At 49.4% G+C, this 20787-nt stretch overlaps 1 protein-coding gene across 2 annotated transcripts in view; it reads right to left on the reverse strand.

The window, feature by feature from the left end:
- RPTOR (regulatory associated protein of MTOR complex 1) overlaps window positions 1-20787 on the reverse strand; it is a 324545-nt gene that overhangs the window by 73607 nt on the left and 230151 nt on the right. For both annotated transcript variants that reach the window (XM_070390212.1, XM_005907642.3), the window contains exons 10-13: window positions 19287-19362; window positions 12857-12958; window positions 5738-5821; window positions 4358-4468 (exon numbers count right to left, since the gene is read on the reverse strand). In XM_070390212.1, coding sequence (XP_070246313.1) covers window positions 4358-4468; window positions 5738-5821; window positions 12857-12958; window positions 19287-19362 — 373 coding nt within the window. The remainder of the gene's footprint in view (window positions 1-4357; window positions 4469-5737; window positions 5822-12856; window positions 12959-19286; window positions 19363-20787) is intronic.

Below are 20787 nucleotides of genomic sequence, written 5' to 3' on the forward strand. Positions count from 1 at the left end.
TATTTATCTCATCCATTCTTTGTTTTCTTTCCCTCCTTTTCTTTTTTCTTTCATGTTATTTGTATATATTTATGATTTCATTTTATCTCCTCTGGTGGCTAACTGGCTATAGTTTAAAAATTTAGTGATAACTTCAAGGCTTATGGACTACATTTTATCACAGTTCACCTTCAGATGATATTTTATCACTTCAAAGAAGTATGAGAACCAAACAACAGTATTTCCTCAGTTTCTCTCCTCCCAACCTTTTTGCTATTGTTAGCATACATTTTACATATGTTACAGGCTCCACAGTACACTGTTATTATTTTTTGATCAAATAGTCAATTATCTTTTAAAGAGATTTAAAAGGCAAGGATAAAAAAAACACCACCACCCACACATTTATCTGTGGAGCACTCTTTTCTGGTGCTCTGAACTCCTTAGTGTCCATTCATGTTTCCTCCTGGTATTATTTTCCTTCTGCTTGAATGGCTTTCCCTAACATTTCTTGTACTGTGGATCTACTAGTGACGAATTCTTTCAGTTTTACATGTCTTTAAACGTCCTTATTTTGACTCCAAGCTATTTTCAGTGGGTTAATGTGAACTCTACGTTCAGTTTTTCTTCCAGGACCTTAAAGATGCAGTCCCATTGTTTTCCTGCTGTCATAGTTTCTGACAGGTGATCCACTATCATCCTTAGCTTCTCTGTTTCCTTTCTTATCGACTGCTTTTTAAGTTTAAATTTGTCGTTTTTTAAGCAATTTGATTATCAGGTGCCTTGGTGTAGTTTTCTTCATGTTTCTTGTGTTTGGGGTTTGTTGGGTTTCCTGGATCTGCAGGTTTATAGTTTTCATCAAATTTGAAAACTTCTCAGCCATTATTTCTTCAAATTTCTTTTCTGCCAGCCCCCTGTAGGGGCTCCCAGTACACATATATTCAGTCACCTGCAGTTGTCCCACAACTCAAGGATACGCCTTTAGTTTTATAAAAGGTTTTCTCACTGTGCTTCATCTTGGACAGTTTTTATTACCATGCCTTTAAGTTCACTAATTTTTCTTCTGCAATGTTTAATTGGTTGTTATCCCATACTTTCCATGTCACATATCAGAGTTTTCATTTCTAGAAGTTTGAGCTGGGTCCTTTTAATATCTTCCATGTCTCAATGGAGCTTTTTTATGTGGAAGAGACTTCTAATGACTTAATGTCCTTGACTGCTAATTTGAACATCTGTGAGAGTTCAGAATAAGTTTTGGTAGGCCAATTTCCCCCCTCTCATTACGGATCGTATTTTCCTGCTTCTTCACATGCGGTAATTTTTGATGTAGCAGTGAGTGTAGAGTAGCACCTTGTGTGGGTGATTTGGGAAGAGACCCTCGGGGGCTTCCTGATGGCTCAGGGGTAAAGAATCTGTCTGCAATGCAGGAGACACAGGGGTTGTGGGTTCGACCCCTGGGAAGATCCCCTGGAGGAGGAAATGGCAACCCACTTCAGTATTCCTGCCTGAAAAAATCCCATGGACAGAGGAGCCTGGTGGGCTACAGTTCACAGGGTGGCAATGGACACAACTAAGCACACGCCTCTGGGACCAGATTCCTTGGAGATAATCAGGGCACTGAGACCACAGGAAAGGGCTTTCCTAATGTGCTGTTAATAGATTTCCTTGTCCGGAGACACGCCTGCACATCGGTGCCCCCACAGGGTACACTGCCCACTTCAGTCAAATGGCACATGGTCCTTCAGAGCCTGGAATTCCCCTCCTTCCTTCTTCCCAGACTGAGCCTACTTTCTTTAAGGCTGAGGTAATTCCTGCTTCCTGAATCCTGTAGGAGCCCCTCACACAATGGCATGTAGTATGTGCTCAACATATGCTTGTGGGGTGAGCGGAGGTCACAGACTCACCCCTCAGCTGGGAATGCAGCCAGAGTGGGGCCCACACCTTCTCAACTCTTGGGGAAGAGCCCTGAGGGTGGGCAGCTCCCCAGAACAGGGACAGCTGAGAGTGCTGGGACACCTCGCCCGTGCCTCTGTACAGATTCATTCACCCCAAGGTGGGCATCCCTGTCACAAACAACTTGTCTTCTGACCCTCACTCATGGTGGCCATGTCAAGGCCTCACTCCAAGAGCTCTGAGCTTTGCGGGAGGCACACAACATGTGAGTACTCGGAGGCCAGATGCCAGCTGGGGAAGGGGGAAGCAAATTCCCAGAAACACATGGAACTTTAATCTCTCAGAAACTCGGACCAGGGTGATCATGAAAAGTAAACGACACTCAGTCTCAACTGGAAACGTTAAAAACGTCTCCTAGTGGGATGACTGCCTTTAAATAAACAGGTGCAACAAACTGGTTGAGGTGCTAAGCCACAGGACGGTCCCAGCACCTGCAGGCATTTACAAGAACACTGCAGGCTAGGGCATTTCCAGCTGGGCCCAGAAACAGCTCCTCAAGCATTATTAAACGTGTAATTCCTCCAGCATCAAGCAGACATGAACATAAGCACCGAGACAGCCTTAGAGCACTGCAGCATCTGTGCTTTCGACGAGCTCTCCCATGTTCGGTTCCAGAGACAACCAGGCCCCTGGAGACAAATGTGACCAAGAGGCAGTTTCAAACCAGATCCCTTGTTCTGAAATAAGATGACCAACTTCAAATTCCATGAGAATTCAGCAGCAAAGTGCGGTTCTGAAGGGTCATCTACTTTCACATAAAGAAAAAAGATTAAAGCAGAAATAGACACTCTGAAGACTAAAAATAAAGATACTCTCTATTTCCAGGTGCTAAACGCTACTCAAATCCTGGTGAGTACGAACTGCAGTTGACTGAACGTGTTCTGGAGCACTGGTGGCCCTGAGAAGCAGGTTCAGGTGGCCGACCATCACCCTTGTGGGCTCGGGGAGAAGGGGACATCTTTTCTGCCCCTCTCCCCACACTGGGCTTCATGTCGCAGTCGTCTCGCCCTTTGATGCATCCAGAACCTCTGCACATGGTCCCTAATGGCAAGAACAGTGCCAGTGAACTTCTCAACACATGATATAGATGACAAAGGTATTGAAGTGGGAGAGAAACAAGGTTCTGAAGTAACGTCCCCAGAAAAGCCCTCTTCTTTACGTGGTAGCTTGGCTCTTCAGTTAAATTTGATGAAGGGCAAAGTAGAAGTGACCAACTGATACAGTTTCCTGAGCCCCAAGGCCAGGCTTTCAGATCGGCAACAAAAGGCTTTAGTACAGCGGAGGCAGGCTGGGTAGGAATGAAGTTTTATCACTACTCCCTTCACACTAAAATTTCTAAAACTGCTTTACATACTGTGTGAACTACACACACACTGTGGTCCTGATCTCTGCAACCACACTGTAGGAAGCGTTATTACCACAACTTTACAGAGACGCATGTGATGGCTGGGGGAGGTGAAAATGGCTGGCTTAAGCAATCAATGGGAACAGGCTGCATCACCAGTGGTCCCGTGAATGCTCCCTGCACCGCCCCCCACCCCCGGCCACTGTCACATGACCAGCCCTCCCGCCACACAGGTTCAAACTCGAGAACCCACCTGGCCCTCCTGTCACCTTGGCATCCCTACCCTGGCTCTTCCTGACCACTGGTTCTCACCTACATGGCCACCCCCACTCCCTCTGGATGTGAATTCATGAGCAGCTGGGTCAGTGGCCCCCTCCCACCTGGGTTAACGTTATAATCTCTGTGACACTGAGGCACACAAATGCAGCCCTGCCCATAAGATTTCCCCACTTTTTGAAAAGTCACCCTTGTGATAGGCAGGTGTGTGTATTCACAGCAGAGGATTTGGTCGCCAGTGGACAGTGCTGAGGGCAGGGACAGCTGAGCTTTGCAATACCTTTGGCCTTCAGCACGATTCTGAGTACAAGGTCCTGCCAAGGACTTCAGCAGCAGACATGTGACTGCAGGCCCGCAGGCATGAGGACAGGGGTGGGAAGGTGCTTGCTGGGAGTAGAGCTGGAGACGTGGGCTGGGCAGTCATGGCTGAGAAGTGACTAGCACTATGGCCCAAGCCTTACAGGTGACAGCTGGGGCCTCCATGGGACTGTTGCTAGGGTCAGGGCAGGGGAAGGAAAAGCATCAGTTGGTTGGGGAGACCAGTCAACAAGGAATCGGGCAGGGTCACTGGCTGGAGGGGTGGTTATGGGTGGGGAAGGGGCAGTGCACAGAGACAACAGGTGAGCCGAGGGCCAGTGTGACAGACCACGACTGGGCCAAGGGGAAGCAATGCCTTTCCTGGGAGGGAGGGAGGCCATGGAAGGCATGAGGCCAGGAGGAGGGAGCGTGGATAGCAGTGCCAGGCCCCCCGACCTGCTCTCAGCAGCTCTCCTGTGGCAGTGGGGGGACACAGATATTACTCACACTGTCCACGGCAAGGATCTTGGCCCAGATGAAGACAAGGAGAGGCCGCAGCTCCCTGGCTGAGCTCTGGAGCAGCTTTAGCACATAGGGGAAGATGCCCACAGACAGCGCCTGTGAAAGAGAGCATGTGAGCCCCACGCTGGAGGGAGCAAAGCATGTGGCGCCCTCAGCATGGACAGAGAACTGGGAGGGGCAGGGCTGTCCTCCCTGACCTCCGATTCTTCTCCTGGAAGCGACCCAGGCCTGCCTGCTTGGGCTGCACCAGTACATGCAGACCACAAGGTAAGAGACACGCCAAGCCTCCACCCCAGTCTCCCCATGTTGAGTCACACATGGCCTCCCTGCTGGCTCCTGGGAGTGGAAGTGGGCCAGTGAGGAGAGCTCGTGCAGTCTTCCTAACTTTTAGGTTTTCCCTCTTCTCCTTCTTGCTGAACTATCAATTATCACTCTTGGTTGACAGTATATAATGAAACAACTTACATACATCAACGGAGGTAAAACAACATGCTGAGCTCTCGTGTGCCCTTCACCCAGCTTCAACGCTGTCAAACCACAGGGTGTGGCATCCTGGCTGGCCCCGCCCACTGTCCTCTCCTGAATATTCTGAAGCCCCCACTTAGGTATCACACAGTGTCATTTGTAAACACTTAAGTGTTTCTCTCCAAAAAATAAAGTCTCCTTTATGAAAATATGACCACATACTATTACCACACCTAGAAAATGAACAGTCACAATTATTTTTTAATAATATAAAACATTCAGTTCATGTAAACTTTCTGTTTCTTGAATTTTAATTTTTCAAATTCCAACTTTCAAACTTTCATTTGCAAACAGAGCCCCATAAGGTCCACACTCTGCAGCTGGTGGTGGGTCTCCTGAATCCCCTTTTATCTCTAGGTCCCTCTTGATCTCTTTCCCTGGTGATATGTGTGGTGGAAAAATGGGTCACTTTTGACTCTATTTTTTTCAGTGTTTTGTTTCTACTTCTCCGTAGAATGAATGACTGTAAAGTGCTTCAGAGTTGTGCCTAAAACCAGAGTGAAAGGACAGTGAGTGAGGCTTCACAGGCTGCTTCCAGGAGAACAGGCACCACGTGTGGCTCCCAGCCCAGAGGCTGCCAGCTTCCTGGTGTGACAGGGGCGAGCCCCTCCCTAGAGAATGTTCTTAAAGGACACCTTCTGTCCCACAAAGGTGACGCCTAACAGCGGATGGGAAAGGGCCCCCCACAACATGACAATGAAGGTGCAAAGAGAGGTCCATGGGGGCCTTGCGGATTTAATGGCCACCCCCACAGTCACGCTTGGCTGCATGGCCAAGGACCCTTGATTCCTCAGTTGGTGCCCCCTTGACTCCTCCCCTGCTGATGCAGGAAGCACGCACCAGGCTCACTGCCCAGGGGCCCAGGTCCAGAAATCTTCCCAGCAAGTCCAGGGCTCTCAGCCGGTGCACTTGGCTCAGCAGCACCTGGAAGGGAGAAGAGGCAGCGTCACTGCAAGGTACCCCACATGACCCTGGGTGAGCATCCCCAGGAGCTGTTTACCCGGGTTGGCGGGAGCCCCTTTCTCCACGGCTCACACCTTACTCAGGCTGGGAACACTCCATTTCTTGGCCGCGGTCAAGTCCACCCATCCTACCCTTCCAGTCAGCCTCCTGCCAGCCTGTTGCCCACAGCGAGCACAGTGGGCGGGCCCCTCTGCTGCTCTTCTGAAGAAAAGCTGAAGCCCTTAGCTTGGTCTGCAGGTCCAGCCGGCTCTGGAGCGTAACGCGCGTAAATGATGTGCGCACTGTAGGAACTATTAGAACAGACACTTTCTAATGGTGTTTAAGAAAATATTCACTGATAACACTGGTCCGTTCACTCCTAGATGCTGTTCTCTAGGTATAATGTCCTGTTTGTTCTAAATTCAATGATACTATTGTATTTCTCATCTCCTTGATGAGTAAATGAGGCACTGTCAGTCTTACTCCACAACCCTAGATATGTTTGATCATATCATTGCCAATGGCAGTATAGAAGTGCATTTCTGTAAATGTGCATAATTCATTTAAATAATCTCCCTGTTGCTAGATTTTTAAATTATTAATACATTTTTGTTACTGTAAAAATGCTATGATAAAAATACTAACAGGTACATCTCTGCACATTTATATGGTTTCCTCCCCACCTTCCTCCTAGGATAAACCTGAGAAGTAAAATTAGAGGGTCAGAGCACCCACATTTATATCACCAGATTGTCCTCCAGCTGAACAAACTTGCCCATCTGCCCACCTGCCAAGCCTCAGCTGGTTACCAGGCAGCAGGACATATTTGCTCTGGTACTCACAGGTTACGCAGGCTTGGGCACATAACTTCTCTGAACTTTAATTTCCTAATTCATAACACAAGACTCAACCATGAGGGATTTATTAAATATCAAATTAAAAGCTCCCAGGAAAATATTAGCCCATGTTACACTATTTGCCAACATGACAGTTAATAATAAAATGCTCTTTTAATTTGAATTTCCTTGATTACAAGTGAGGATGAATATTTTTTCATAGGTTAATTGGCTATTTCTCTAGTAAACCAGCCAGGTATGTCCTTATTTTCCTACTTAAATGTTTTACTTTTTTCTTTTTCATATGAAAGGATTCTTTTTAAATGAAAAAGAGCAACCTCAGCCACATGTTTTTCTTTTGTCCTGTGGTATATCAAAGTTTTGAGCTTTAATGGAGTCATTTATATTGACTTCTCTCATGGTGTTAACATGGGGATTATGTGTACAGAGTCCTGTGATGCAGGGCCCTTCTGCCCACCACTGTTCCCAGCCATCAGGTATGGGGCACCTACTGTGTTCCCAGCCATCCAAAGTGGGTATGGGGTACCTACTGTGTGCGGACACAGTGCTGGGGGTGACTGGGAACAGCAGGAGCCTTCCTGTCACAGCAGGGCCCAGAGACAGACATTCCGCATCCACACCGCAATAACCACTGTGATGGTGAACAGATGACTGGGGGCGGCCGCTCCCTACTCGGGGTCTGAAGGCTCTCCCTCCCAGTGGGCGAAGTGTGGGGTTCCTGGGCTTCAGGCAGAGGGGCTGGTGAAGCAGGGTGTCTGAGAGGAAGCGGGGTGTCTGAGGGAGGCAGGCAGGCAGGCTGACAGGGAGGCTCCAGAGCCAGCTGGACCTGCAGACCAAGCTAAGGGCTTCAGCTTTTCTTCAGAAGAGCAGCAGAGGGGCCCGCCCACTGTGCTCGCTGTGGGCAACAGGCTGGCAGGAGGCTGACTGGAAGGATAGGATGGGTGGACTTGACCACGGCCAAGACTGATGGGGAGAAATAGATTCCAAGACAGCCGGCAGGCACGACCCAGAGCCTGCTGGTGGAGGGGGAAGGTGGGTGAGGGAAAGGAGCCGCTGGAAGATAAGGTTTGGGATGAGGCAAGAGAAAAGACAGGGCAGGATAGGCCAGCCAGCCTGGGGCGGTCTGCCAAGGGGGAAGCTGGGTGGAGGAACTGGTGAGGGACGGGACAGGAGGCAGGAGAGGGGACAGGAGGTTTGAACCATGTACCTGCTGCGGGGGGCGGGCAGGATCAGCAGCAGGACTCAGGAAGCAGACCCTCTGGCTGCAGGGATGTGGCCAGTGGTGGAGGGACTGAACAGGGGTGAGGAAATGGTGCCACCAGAGCAGTGGTGTGAGGGGCGCCCCTCTGAGGGGCAAACACGAGCAGGTGGGAAGAGGCTGAGGGTGCAGGAGGGTCAGCAGGTAGGGGACAGAGGAGGTAGCGAGAGAGGCTGGAGGGAGTGGAAAGAGGGGAGGGGGTCCCGGCAGCACGAGGCTCCCGAGGAGTGGTTTTTGATAGGGATGCTGGGGAGCTTCCCTACATGGGAGTGTGGCCCGTGGCTGCAGGGGAGCTGAGAGCAGGCATGTCCACCTGGCAGGCAGCCCAGGGGTCAGGGAGGTGGAGGTGGCTGGGTTCAGCCACTGAAATGTCATCTCCCATTGGTTTGAAGCCTGTTTCCACATCACTCTTTTGAGATGGATGCTCAAGTGGTTCGTTTAATGTTTGGAGAAATTAAGATTCTCTGATAAAGAAGCTGTTGGGAGAGGTTATGTGGGGGCTGCTCACAGGGGCCTATCTGAACAGGACCTGATCCCTCTGCATGTTTAACTCGTGGGTTATCATGTGCCACCATGGCAGAAAGGCAGCCGTGGAGGGCAAGGTTAGACGGTGGTAAGGTGTGGGATTTGGAGTCAGGCTGACCTGACTCTTTTACTTCCTGACAGTGTGGCTTAAACCACTACCTTTGGACACTTCTGTTTCATCATCGAGAAGAATGGAGATGATAACATGTAATTTCCAGAATTAAATGAGATGCAGCCTGTCTGGTGTGATGATTGTTACCGTTTCTGTGATGTTACAGCGTGATGACCGTTATGCTCAGCACAGGATGGCTCCACCTCTCAGAAGAGATTTGATTGACTATTTATTTATTTGTTTATTACTGTGCTGGGCGGCTTATGGGACCTTAGTTCCCTGACCAGAGACTGAACATGGGCTCTGGCAGTGAAAGCGCCAAGTGCCAACCCTTAGAGCGCCAGGGCATTCCCTCTTTTGTTTTTTAAAGAAAATGGAACCACCAGAGGTTCAAGTTTCTAGGGCAAGCAGAACCTTTCATTTATTAGGTTTGTGAAATAAGGTGTAATTCATCAAAAATCAAAGACATGAGACACATCTAGCACTTGTAAAGATTCTGTTTTCTGATTCCCTTTGTTATTTAAAACACTGTCAACTTGAATAAAGCTCTGGGTTTTCAAGTAAATAGCAGCAATTTGCAGTGGAAGAAATGGCAATGTGGGCCAAGAAACCTAATGCATGGGTAGTTTGTATTGCTTATTTCTCATGTGCACTAACCAGCAGTAAAAAGTCTCCATTGCAACGTCTTATTTACAGATGGCAAAAGCAAAATGGAAATCGTCACCGTCACCGCTGCAACTCCATCTCTTCCGACTCTGCTGTCCACAGTGATGAAGCACACATTAGAGCACCAATAGACAGCTCACTTGTCTCAGAGACTCAAAGACCATCAGCAATGCAGGATTTTGTGCTGTGGGTATTGATGTTTTGTTGGAAAATAAATGGCATCAATAACGAGCCCTGGGGAAAATGTCAGGTACTGGCTTTTCTAAACATTACCCCTTCCTTCCGCTGATTTACATTTTAAAACAAAATTGAGGGCCAATATAAATTAAAATTACTTAAAAAAAAAAGAACTGGCTTTTGTTTGTTTGTATTTGCACTTAAAAAATAAAAATTCCTGTTTCAATGTGCTTCAGGTCCTGGGGAAATTACAGAGATAAATGTCGGTGAACTAAATGAGTTACTGGGATTTCTTTCTGTCTGTGGCAATCCAAACTAAAGATTGGTGGTGGTGACATCAACACTGAAACTAAAACAGAGCTGCTAGGGCAACTGCTTTTCATGCACCTTGTACACAAAAGGCACACTCAGGCTTCTGGGCTGGGACCACGGGCTCAAGCTGGTTATGAAAATCCAGATTCTCAAGCTCTAGTTCTGGCCTGGTGCACCCGGGAATCTGATGATCAGAGATCCTGGAGCCACCAATGTAGGTAATATGTGTAGTAATAACAGTCCACTTACTATCCTGCTGCCATCCAATAATAATGCTGTACTTTCAGACCAAAAATTCTCTTTGTAGATGATGCCATGAAAGCCAAGAGGGTTTCCTAATGAAATGCCCATACTGACTTTGTGGAAAGGTCCTAACACGGAATCTTGTAAAATTCCTCTCTTTCCTCTCTTTTCCATGACACTAATTCTTCCTACTCTAACTTGGGCTTGTTTGTACACGGGCCACCAGGGAGGGCAGACAGTGATGTCGAGTCCAGGCAGGGTTGTCAGACCATGAGACCACAGGCCAGGCCTTGTGGTGCGGCAGGGCTCGAGAATCTTCCTTGCCATCCTTCTTGATTTATATTTTTAAAAGGTGAAAAAGGATGTCAGGGCTGGTCAGGAAAAGTGTAGACTCATGCTTACATCTACACAAGGGGCTGCAGACCCACTGCCCTGCGGGACAGTTCATTTCACTCTGATGGTCCTCAGTGACTGCCTCTGAACTTCCGGGTGGACAAAACGCTTGCTGGTAGTGGAAAAATAGCAGGGACGGAAAAGCTGTGATGTCTCTGTATTAAAATTCTCTCTCAAAATGTTGAAATAAGTACATACATGTACAGGATGTGCTGACAGTGTTTCAAATTATTAGGGAAACGCCAAATTATGTTGAGATGACTAGATAATTATCTGGAGGAAAGGTGGATTAAAAACAAATAAAACAAAATAAAATTCTCTTTCTTTTCAGCAACATTTCTGAATTGCCAAGGTTCTGGGGATAAGTGATAGATGATGGGGCCGGGGTTCTGGCAAAATAACTGAATTAAAGAGAACGAAGCGGATAGATACCACAGGCTGCCCCAAATGAAGCGAGGGCTCCTTTGCACTGTGTTGGGTTTTCTTGTTAAGTCAAGGTTACTGCACTGATCCAGGCGGGGCATAGCCCAGACAGAACCCCCAGAATGATGAGGAAACTATGATTTAAGTTTGATGGAAAGATTGCACACAAGATGCCCCTTTTCTTTCAGTTATTCCCTCATTTTGGTATTAGCAAGTTGGGTCTTCTCTTTTCCTGGGGGAATGTGGGTTGTAAATGGGACATTAAAGAAAAAGTCAACAGGGGGCCGTTTACAACAAGGTTGTTTGCCTGGCTGGTTGCAGAGTGCTGGGCAGTGTGTCCCTGCTTGGAAAGGTTTTATCCATCCCATTACTGAAACAATGGGAAGGTCAGTGGAGACTGGCCACAGTCTCCTCTTATGAAAATTTGGGGGACCCTAGTTGCTGGGGAGCTCAGCACACCCAATCAGCCACTGCCATCCCAAAGCCCTGCCCGTTGGCCTTCCACTTGATGAGAACTCGTGGGCTCCTGCCAAATAGACAGTGTTCTTTGTTGTGTTGTTATTGTTGCTTTTTTTGGTTTTGTTTTGAAAATCTGTTGATAGCTTACCCTGAGAACTCAGGATAGTCTTAAACTAATCTAGAAGCACACATGAGGAATACCAATAATTTCTGCATTCTTTTCATAATGTCAGAAAAGCAGCAGCCATAATACATTAAAAGCACCAAAATATCTCCAGGGAAGGATCCTGGCCAACAGCCTACCCCAGCTGATTATCAAGCCGCGAGGACAGGCTGTGTGTTGGCGTTTCACAACTGTACACCCTGCTCTCACTGCTCGCTGTCTGGGTCCTGCACACAGTCCTGAGTCCGCTGAGATGTCAGTTCTGTCGCAGGCAGACCACTTTCGCAGGCCACCATGCAGTAGGCACAGAGCAGGAGAGCAGACCATGTGGGGAGGGGGGCCGCCACACTCCACGTGGGCCAGAAATCAGCTCAGAACACATGCCTGGGCCAGTGAAGACAGACAGGGCTTCTGTGTGATGTGCTCAGTGGCCTGGTGAGAAAGTGGAGCCCTCCTTGTGGGGAGGAGGGGCAAAGCCTTGTCCTCAGGCAGGTGGATGATTAGGCAAAGCAACCTAAGCAGCTTTCTGGGGGAGGAGGTGATGGTCCTCCCAGCCAGCTCTCAGAATTTAAGACCCTGCTTCCTAACTGGGTGCAGATGTAAATGCCCACCCCTTTCTGCTGCGGCCCGGCCCCTCCCACAACTGCCCACAGTTCTTACCCAAGGTTCAACTGCCCCATCACCACTGTACACAACTTTTTCCAGGGCCTAAAGTGAATTATCAGGCCTTGGTGTCTATACTGACAGTGGTTTTAAATCTCATTTGACACTAAGAGTAAAACAGCCCTCCTTACATCACAGTCTGGTCCCTACACCTGCCCCATAAATACACATTAACTGAAACAAAAGTTCTGTGAAAACTCCTACCTGTGATGAACTTTGGTATTTTGCCATCTCAGTAACCCAAAACTTAGCTGGGTGAGACCCACAGAACTGACCTCCCAAACCATTCGCGGGGCACCAACTGCCGCGAGAATAGTGACACAAGGTACGTGGTGACTGAACTTGACAGCCCACAGCACCCTCAGGCACAGCCCCCCGGAAACGACCAACGCACAGGTGCTGACGGCCTGTGTGTGTAATCGGCTCAGTCTCTCCCCTTTTCTCTGCGGCTGATTTGCATCTCACATCCTTCCAAAGAGAAGGGATGCTGACACCACGAACAGTGCCGGAGCACAGCACACTGACAGCAGCTCTGGGGGCAGACGAGAGAGCAGCTGACGACCCAGATCAGTGTTTAATTGAGGGAGGGGGCAGTGATTTCGCCAGGGGAGCCATGGAAGAGCAAGGACTCATCAGCTACAAAGCATGGGGGCTGTCACACACACTCACACATATTCAGCCCCAATAAACCAGTCCCCTCACTGGGAGGCTGCGGGGTTCTCTGGCTCCCTCCCTGGGCCAATCTGGTCCACCTGCAGACACTCACCTGTAAGACAATAGGAAGCTGCTCAGGTGGGTTCCTGTTCTCCACACCCATGGTGAGCCACACCTGGAAGGCGGTCAGCTGCTCAGCAAAGAAGGGGCTGTGCTGTGAGACAAGCAAGATGGGTTAGTCAGGGACCCCCTTCTTCACCCGGCTCTGCCTAAACATACCCCCCACCATCAACTCAGTCATGTGTCTTTGTGAGGCCCCAACTCCGCCCGGCTACCACTTAGGCGAAAGTCCGCAGATCCAGGCCATGGCAGAGGAAGCAGTGAGATGCAGTCAGGCTGGGATGTTTCATACAGCAGAGTCAGAGGACTCACGGACAGACTGGGTGTGGGTAAGAGAAGGGTTGTGGTAAGGTTAACGCTGGGGCTCAGGCCTAAACAGGCTTCCCTGGTGGCTCAGTTGGTAAAGAATTCCCCTGCAGTGCAGGAGACCTGAGTTCCCCTGGGTGGGCAAGCTCCCCTGGAGAAGGAAATAGCAATCCACTCCAGCATTCTTGCCTGGGAAATCCCATGGGCAGAGGAGCTTGGTAGGGTACAGTCCATGGAATGTCAAGAGTTAGAGACAACTTAGTGACTAAACTGCCACCACCTCAGGTCTAAACACCAGGAAATGGGGTCCCATAACCTTAGGTGACTTGGTGACTAAACCACCACCACCACAGGTCTAAACACTAGGAAATGGGGTCCTGTGACCTGAAGTGGGAAGACCAAAAGAAGCATGTTTCGGAGAAGCACGTGGAGAACTCAACCTAGAGATGCATTGTGTTTAAGGCGCCTCCTGGACACCCAAGTAAGACATCAGGGGGTGGGGTGGGAGGGGGAGAATGGCCTTCATGAGCCTGCAGTTCAGGAGACGGGTCTGGGCTGGAGAGACAGATCTCGTTTATAACGTGAGAAAGAGTGGGGACCCCGGGCTGAGCCCTGGAGCACCCCAAGAGCAAGAGGCCAAGGAGGTGGAGACACTAGGGCAAGGCCAGTAGAGGGAGCAGGAGCAGGCAGCAGCCAGGATGCCAGGGAAGAGTGATTTAGCTGAAGGCTGTGGTTGGCACCAGCATGTCATGATGTTGAGGGTCAGGCAGGACCAAGGTCCAGGGCTGACCATGACATGAGGGCCCTGGAGACTGACTACTAAGAATGTTCTGGGGGGGCTGTGGTAGTGGGCAGAAGGACAACTGGACTAGGTTCAAACAGAAGGGAAGATGATTTAGAGACTCAAGAATAGTTTTTTGCAGGAATCTGGCTGCAAAGGGGAAGGGATCGGATAGGATCATGTGACCAGGCATTTCTTTCTAAAGGTGGGAGAAAAGGGCATATTTTGTAAGAGGGGGAATTGCTGATGGAGAAGAAGGTACTGGGCGAGAGCCCTGGCAGGTAGGCACCAGGGAGCAGGAGCCCTCCGGGAGGGACACAGATAGGAGGGGATGTAGGGATGAAATGGGCGTGGAGGGACTCAGAGGCTCTCTCTATTGCTCCTGTTTCTCAGCGAGGTGGGAAAGGCAGCAGATGCCGTGGATGGAGGGCAGAGAGGGGACAGGAAGGAATGAAGGAGACATATCTGGGCAGCTGCTAGGCAGCGTCTAAGGCCCCTGGAGGGCAGTGACAAAAGCAGGTTACAGTGGGCTTCCCCAGCCTGGCAACAGGGGTGCGGAGGGTGGCTTGTCCTCTCGAAAGCCCTGCAGAGGGGATGACTTTGGTGGTGATGACAGGGACCAGGGAAACCTCAGATTAGCGGCTCAGGTAGGAGGGGGCCTAGGCCCTCGGAAGGTCTCTGAGAACCAAGAGGCCAAGCGGTAGGACTGCTGGGTTTTCTGTATTACACGGTCATCCCCACTTAATACGCAGCTCTATCGTCTGTGAGCCCCAAACAGAATTTCAAATCTCTGCCTCCCACCCACTCTGCCCACACTGTTCCCCAGAGGGAGAGGAAGGGTGGATGGGAAGGCAGGGATGTGGGTTCTGACCCCAGGTTCTGGCACATGTGGACATGTGCTCGTAGAGGACTCCAAGTGGTGAGGTGGGCTCAGTGAGGCTGGGAGCCAGACTGGGGCGCTCCTGCCATGCCCTCTGTAGAGGGGCCTGGGGCTCAGAGCTGTGGTGCCCCTTGTAAAGAAGTCAATGTCGTGTGAGAATTGGGCAGAGAAATTTCACACTCAGGAATTCATGTTCTTGCAAAGTCAGGATACATGAAGTTACTCAAATTTGGAGGGCAACCTGGGGATTGGAATGGAGCCCCCAACGTGATATTCCTGTTAAGTGTGAGTTATTCACAGATTGGTTTAAAAACAATAGTCCTGTTAGGTGCCCCCTCCCCAGCTGTACTGAGTGAGGGGGACCTTCAGTCTGGGAAGGGGAGTTGGGAAACTCAGGTAATTCCACCTCTCCCCCTTTCCTGCACTTTGGTTTTACCCTGTGGATACAAACATGTGGTTCACTGCTGCAGAAGCTGCTCTGTCCCCAAAGACAGACAAACACTCCTGATCTTTTCACCTAAAGCTGACAAAGAGGGAAAAGCCCTTCTCATCGAAGTGTGCTGTGAGGTTTGTCATGCTTTTTAAAGCTGCGGAGATGGTGACAAACCAGCTCAGTCCCTAGCATAAGCGTGGCTCAGCATTTTAAGTAACACTTCACAGAACAGCTCGAGAGCTGCCCTGTGAGTGTCTGAGATGATTCACAGAGAGCTAATGTTTTGGGCCAAATCTTCAAGACTACCTCCCGGTGTGTCAGAGCTACCGTGTAGATTCTTGAGGGGAAGACACAGAGCCCGGGATGAGTGTTCTGGAGCAGAGCTCACAGCTCGTGGGCAGAGGCTCTGAGTCACGTGACTACGTGGCCTGGGCCTCAGGGGGATGATTCCAACACAGGTGGTCAGCCCACGTGTTAGATGGGTTGGAAGGGGTCTGAAAACAGGCACCAGACGTGACGGACTGAGAGCAGAAAGGCCATCTCTGGGCACAAGGAGCCACACCTGACCCCAAAGGCTAGTCCACCCTGTCTTGTGCTGTCACCTTGGGGACGGAAGATAATTACTTCATATCAACACACTCTTACTCTTCTCACCTGCTGACCCTGGTCCAAACACACTGATGTTGGCTGTCTCATAATAAGTAAGATTTCTTACATGGGTACAAGTCCTAACCATAAAAGAAAAACATTGGTAAGCTGGGTATGGTAAAACAAGAACCTTCTGTTCACCAAGTAAAAACATCAAACAAGTGAAAATGAAATCTACAGAATGAAAAAAGGTATACATAACGTGTGTCGGGCCTCCCTGGTGGCTCAGCTGGTAAAGAATCTGCCTGCAGCGCAGGAGACAAGAGAGACATGGATTCAACCCATGGGTCAGGAATGTCCCGTGGAGAAGGACATGGCAACCTGCCCCAGTGTTCTTGCCTGGAGAATTCCATGGACAGAGGAGCCTGGCAGGCTACAATCCATGGAGTTGCAAGAGTCGGACCTGACTTAGCAATTAAACCACCACCAGCATTCACAATGTGTGACAAAGGATTTGTATTCAGCGTATAAACAGAACCACTACAAACTGATAAAAAACATAATGCAAAAGAAAAACGATCAAAAGTCTTGAACAGGCAACTTATAAAAGAGGATATTCAAACAGCCAACAAAAATATGAAACAGGGCTCAATACTATTATCCATGAGGGAAATGCAAGATAAAATCTCAATGAAACACCATTACATATGGAACCAGAAAAGCCAGAAGGGAAAAAAAAAAAGGTGGAAAACATCACGCATTGACAAGGACATGAAACAACTCAAACTCTCATATATCGTGGGAAGGACTGAAAATTGACTCACAACCACTTTGGAAAACTATCCAGCAGTTTTCCTACTGAAACTAAAAATATGCACAACTGGAAACCAGAAATCTCATTCCTCAAGTGCACACCTGACACTAATGTACCCAAGCACAAGGGATTAACAGCACCTGGCCACACCTGCCCACCCACCTAGGCCCAAAACTTAGGGGGACACCAAAAACACAGTGACTGAGGTTAAAAAAAAAAAAGGAATTTAAAGCAGTATTTAAGAAAATAAAAATAAAGGTAAAAATCCATTATGAAAAAAATATCAAAATTTCATATAAAGACAGGCCCAACATGACTGATTTCTCTTTCTGCCTCAGGCACCAGTATCTTGGTTGGGCAGTAGTCAGGACAATTTGTGAGGTCCACAGGATGGACTGTGAGCTTTGAGGTTTCTGGGCTATAACAGGAATGAGCTATGAATGCACAGATTTAATAGTGTTGAGTGAAAGCAGCCAGACACAAGGATTCTATTTACCAAAATACAAACTGGACAGGGCAGCACGTGCCCCGGAGAAAGCAGTGGCCAGAGTGGGGCCTCAGGGGACTGCTGATGTTATGACTTGGGTGCTGGTATGTGACTGCACTCAACTTGTAAATTCATCAAGCTGCACAGTACGATGCCTGCAGTCTTCTCTGTGTATGTTATGCTTTTAAAAGAATGGAAACTAAATAAAACAGCCAGCATGTGGCTCTGTCAGGAATCCCTCCCCATCACAGTTTGGTGACATTGCTCCCAGAGGCAGAATCCTGAATCCAGGAGATGGGAAATGAGGCTGAAGACCCTTGAAAGGAGGCCTGGCACTGGAAGGAGGGGTGAGGACATGGAACAGTGGGACTTTATTACCCTGGAGTGTGCAGCTCCCACCCCGACGGTAAAAGGAAAATCAGGCACAGAGCACAAAAAAGCACGAGTTGAACGAGGTTCCCAAACACGTGTGCATGTGTTAACAGCCCTGTCCCTGTGTAGGTGGAGCTCGTGAGGGGCAGGGGTCCAGGACTGTTCCCTATGGGGACTTGTCACTGCCTCAGGGATTAGGGTTCCCCGGCAACATCAAATACATGGGTGGGAGACACGTGAAGGTCCTGCCAGCTCCCACTTCTGGGTTCAAGATGCAAGGCCAGTTTTGGCTTCCTCCCAGCGCATTAAAGGAAAGGTGGGTGGAGGTGCGGGAGCTGCTGGAGTGGGCACTGCAAACGCTGGTGGAGAACCCAGCGGGGGGCAGACAGGATCTTGCTGCAGAATTCTTCCAACTTTGCTGTAGGTTTGAAAACGTTCATAATAAAATGGGAAAGATTCCAGCAATAAAGGAGGGGACAAAAGATAAGACAAAATTGGGAGGGAGGACCTCGTAGTCCAGGTACCCCAGTCTTGGAGGCATTGAAATCATCTGAGGGGTTAACACACACACACATGAAACACCCCCCACAGATATGCACACATGTACACACACCCGACAGAGAACACACACACCCATACCCCAAAAATACATGCAGGCACACAAATATACATGCACATACACCCCCTGAGATATACATACACACACACCCCCACCCCCACCCAGGCCCCCGACTCAGTAAGGTTCAAAGCTTCCCTGATGACCGTGATGTGCACTAAAAATGAAAAGCCTTTGCAGTGAGATGTGCGTGCCTCTGACCTCGGTCAAAGCTGTGTGACTACACCAAAGGTCAGGAACCCTCATGTCCAGCAGGTACCATGTGCCAGGCTCTGCCCTCCAGTCCTCACATGCTCCTTGAATTGGATACAACTATAATTCCCATTTAAAAATAAGGAAACAGCTGCCCACTGCAGTCTCTTCAACAGGACCAGAGAAGACGGTGTGGAGAGAAAAAGCCAATAACTCCGACCTGCAAGCCCCACCCTCCATCCCCTTCAGGGGACGGCTTGGAGCCACCTGCTTCCTTCCACTCCCCCCAGCCCATTTACCCCCAGTCCCGAATGCCTGCCTGGTCCCTTGGGGGGTCAGGGTTGGGGTGGGGGGGTCTAACTGTGTTCTAACTTGAGGGGTGGTTGTTCTCTTTTTCACGGGTTTCTTGAGAGAAGGGACTGGGTCTCACCCACATGCACCCAGACATGGTATCTGATGCACAGCAAACACTCAGCAAATGAGCAAATTTTGAATAAAAACGGGCGCTGTGTGGGGAAAGGAGGCAAGAGGAGACCCTTGGTGAGCTGCTGCCAAGTCCCCTGGGAAGAGGGGAGAGTCAATTTGCCTCAGGGGCCACGAGTGACACCAGATGAACTCAAGGACAACCAGACATCCCCTCAGGGCTGAGAGTCTCGAGCACTGTTCACAGTGAAAGGCTGAGAACCCGCTATCAAGGAGTGCACGCTAAGAAAAACAGACTCAAGACAACAACACTACAGAGAAGACATCTTTAAGAGCTGACTGTTTCATAATCTAACTTTAAATAACCCCTGGTTGGAGCAATCTTTTAAGCTTCTGGCTAATAAATCTTCTCCCAGGTGGGTGAGGGCTGTCTCTGACACCCAAACAGGGGCTTTGAAGGCCAGGTGGCCAGAGAAACAGCTGCAGGGACCAAGCAGGATGCCCTGGGTAGGGGGGGAAATGGGACTCACCCGAAACGCTGTGCCTTCTTCGATGATGGTCGGCAGCTGGGAGAGACAGATGTCCACGGCCAGGTCCCAGGCTTGCCTGGAGAGAGAGCAGACAGGGACCCACGAAGCATTACTGACAGGCTCACCCACAGGGGCCCTGACAGCAGAGGAGCCCGTGAGCGGGTGAGTCAGGGTGGAGCTGCCAGTGGGGGCACAGGAGGCGAGGAACTCTCGGCTGGCAGCACTAAAGCCATTTTGTTGATGACAGCTTTTCTCTTCAAATTAAAAGGAGAAAGAGCTCAGGAAAAATAAAGGGACTTGTCCACGTTCTAACTACACAGCTTCTGCCCCAACTTGAGCCCACCTAATGTGGCAGTTGGGGCTCTGGGTGGCCAGACTGGGGCAGCATCACACACAAACTGGCCATGAAAGGCTGTGGTCAGGCTGAGGCGCTTCACCAGAGACAGGGCAAGTGGGGCTGGGAGAAAGGGTCTCCCTTGGCCCACCCACAGCTAGAACTGCCCCCTGTCCTTGTGGCCGCTGCACCCCTCTGTGGGTAGTGGGAACCTGTGTGCAATGCAAACCACTGGGGATGAGATGGGTGGTGCCTTGTATGCGGGGAGGCAGCAGCCTCTCGATGGCTGGGCTTGGTCACCTTTTCCAGCTTCCTGTGGTGCTGGACCTGGCTCCACCCACTACAAGATGTGCAAGACAAGGCCACATTGACTGGGTCATGGCATCACCTCCCAAGGGTCAGTTTCACCGCCTGTGAGGTGGGCTAGTGATTGTGTCTCCTGCACAGGGTCCTGTGAAAACCTCAGCAGGTGGATGACATCGAGGGACATATACAGAGGCCTGCTGTTTCCTGGCAACAGCCAACATTGACTCTAAAGTGGACACAAACAAGTCTCTTCCTTTCTCTGTGGTCTCAATCTGAGCGTGGATTCCCAAGGATATAAAGATTCTCTGACTCAGACTTCCCTTTCTTTTAGAAATGTGCTCCTCTTGGAAGTGATGGTCTGAACATGGGGTTTTGTTTCTGGTATGGCAGTCTCCTCCTACTACAATGCCCTGACACATACAAGGATTCCACGTTAGGTTTATTTAGACTAATAACTGCCTGTTTGTGTGCAAGAGGGTTTTCTCATGGGTCTTCATAAACGGTCAAAATAGGAACAAAAAAGGAAAATATCCAGAAAAACAAAATGGAAGTTGAACAGAAAGACTAGAAAACTCTTTTTCGAGTATATGGAATATCTTTCTTTTGCCCAGACTGGCCCCTTCTGCACAAGCCTGCCCTTCCCCCTCCAATCTAATTAAGAGGCAATCAGGAGATAATCAAAAGTGCCTCAAAGTACAGGCAATAAATAGCTCCCATATGCTCAATAAGTGCCCAGCCTGCAGGCGAGATGGTTATTCTGTGGCATTGAGGGAGCCGCTTACTCTTTGTTAAGACAGAAGCAAAGTCAATTATTGTAATTAAGCTCTATGAAGATTCACTGAATTTAATCAAATAAAAGTT

Source organism: Bos mutus, chromosome 19, assembly GCF_027580195.1.
Source record: "Bos mutus isolate GX-2022 chromosome 19, NWIPB_WYAK_1.1, whole genome shotgun sequence".
NCBI classification, from domain to species: Eukaryota; Metazoa; Chordata; class Mammalia; order Artiodactyla; family Bovidae; genus Bos; species Bos mutus.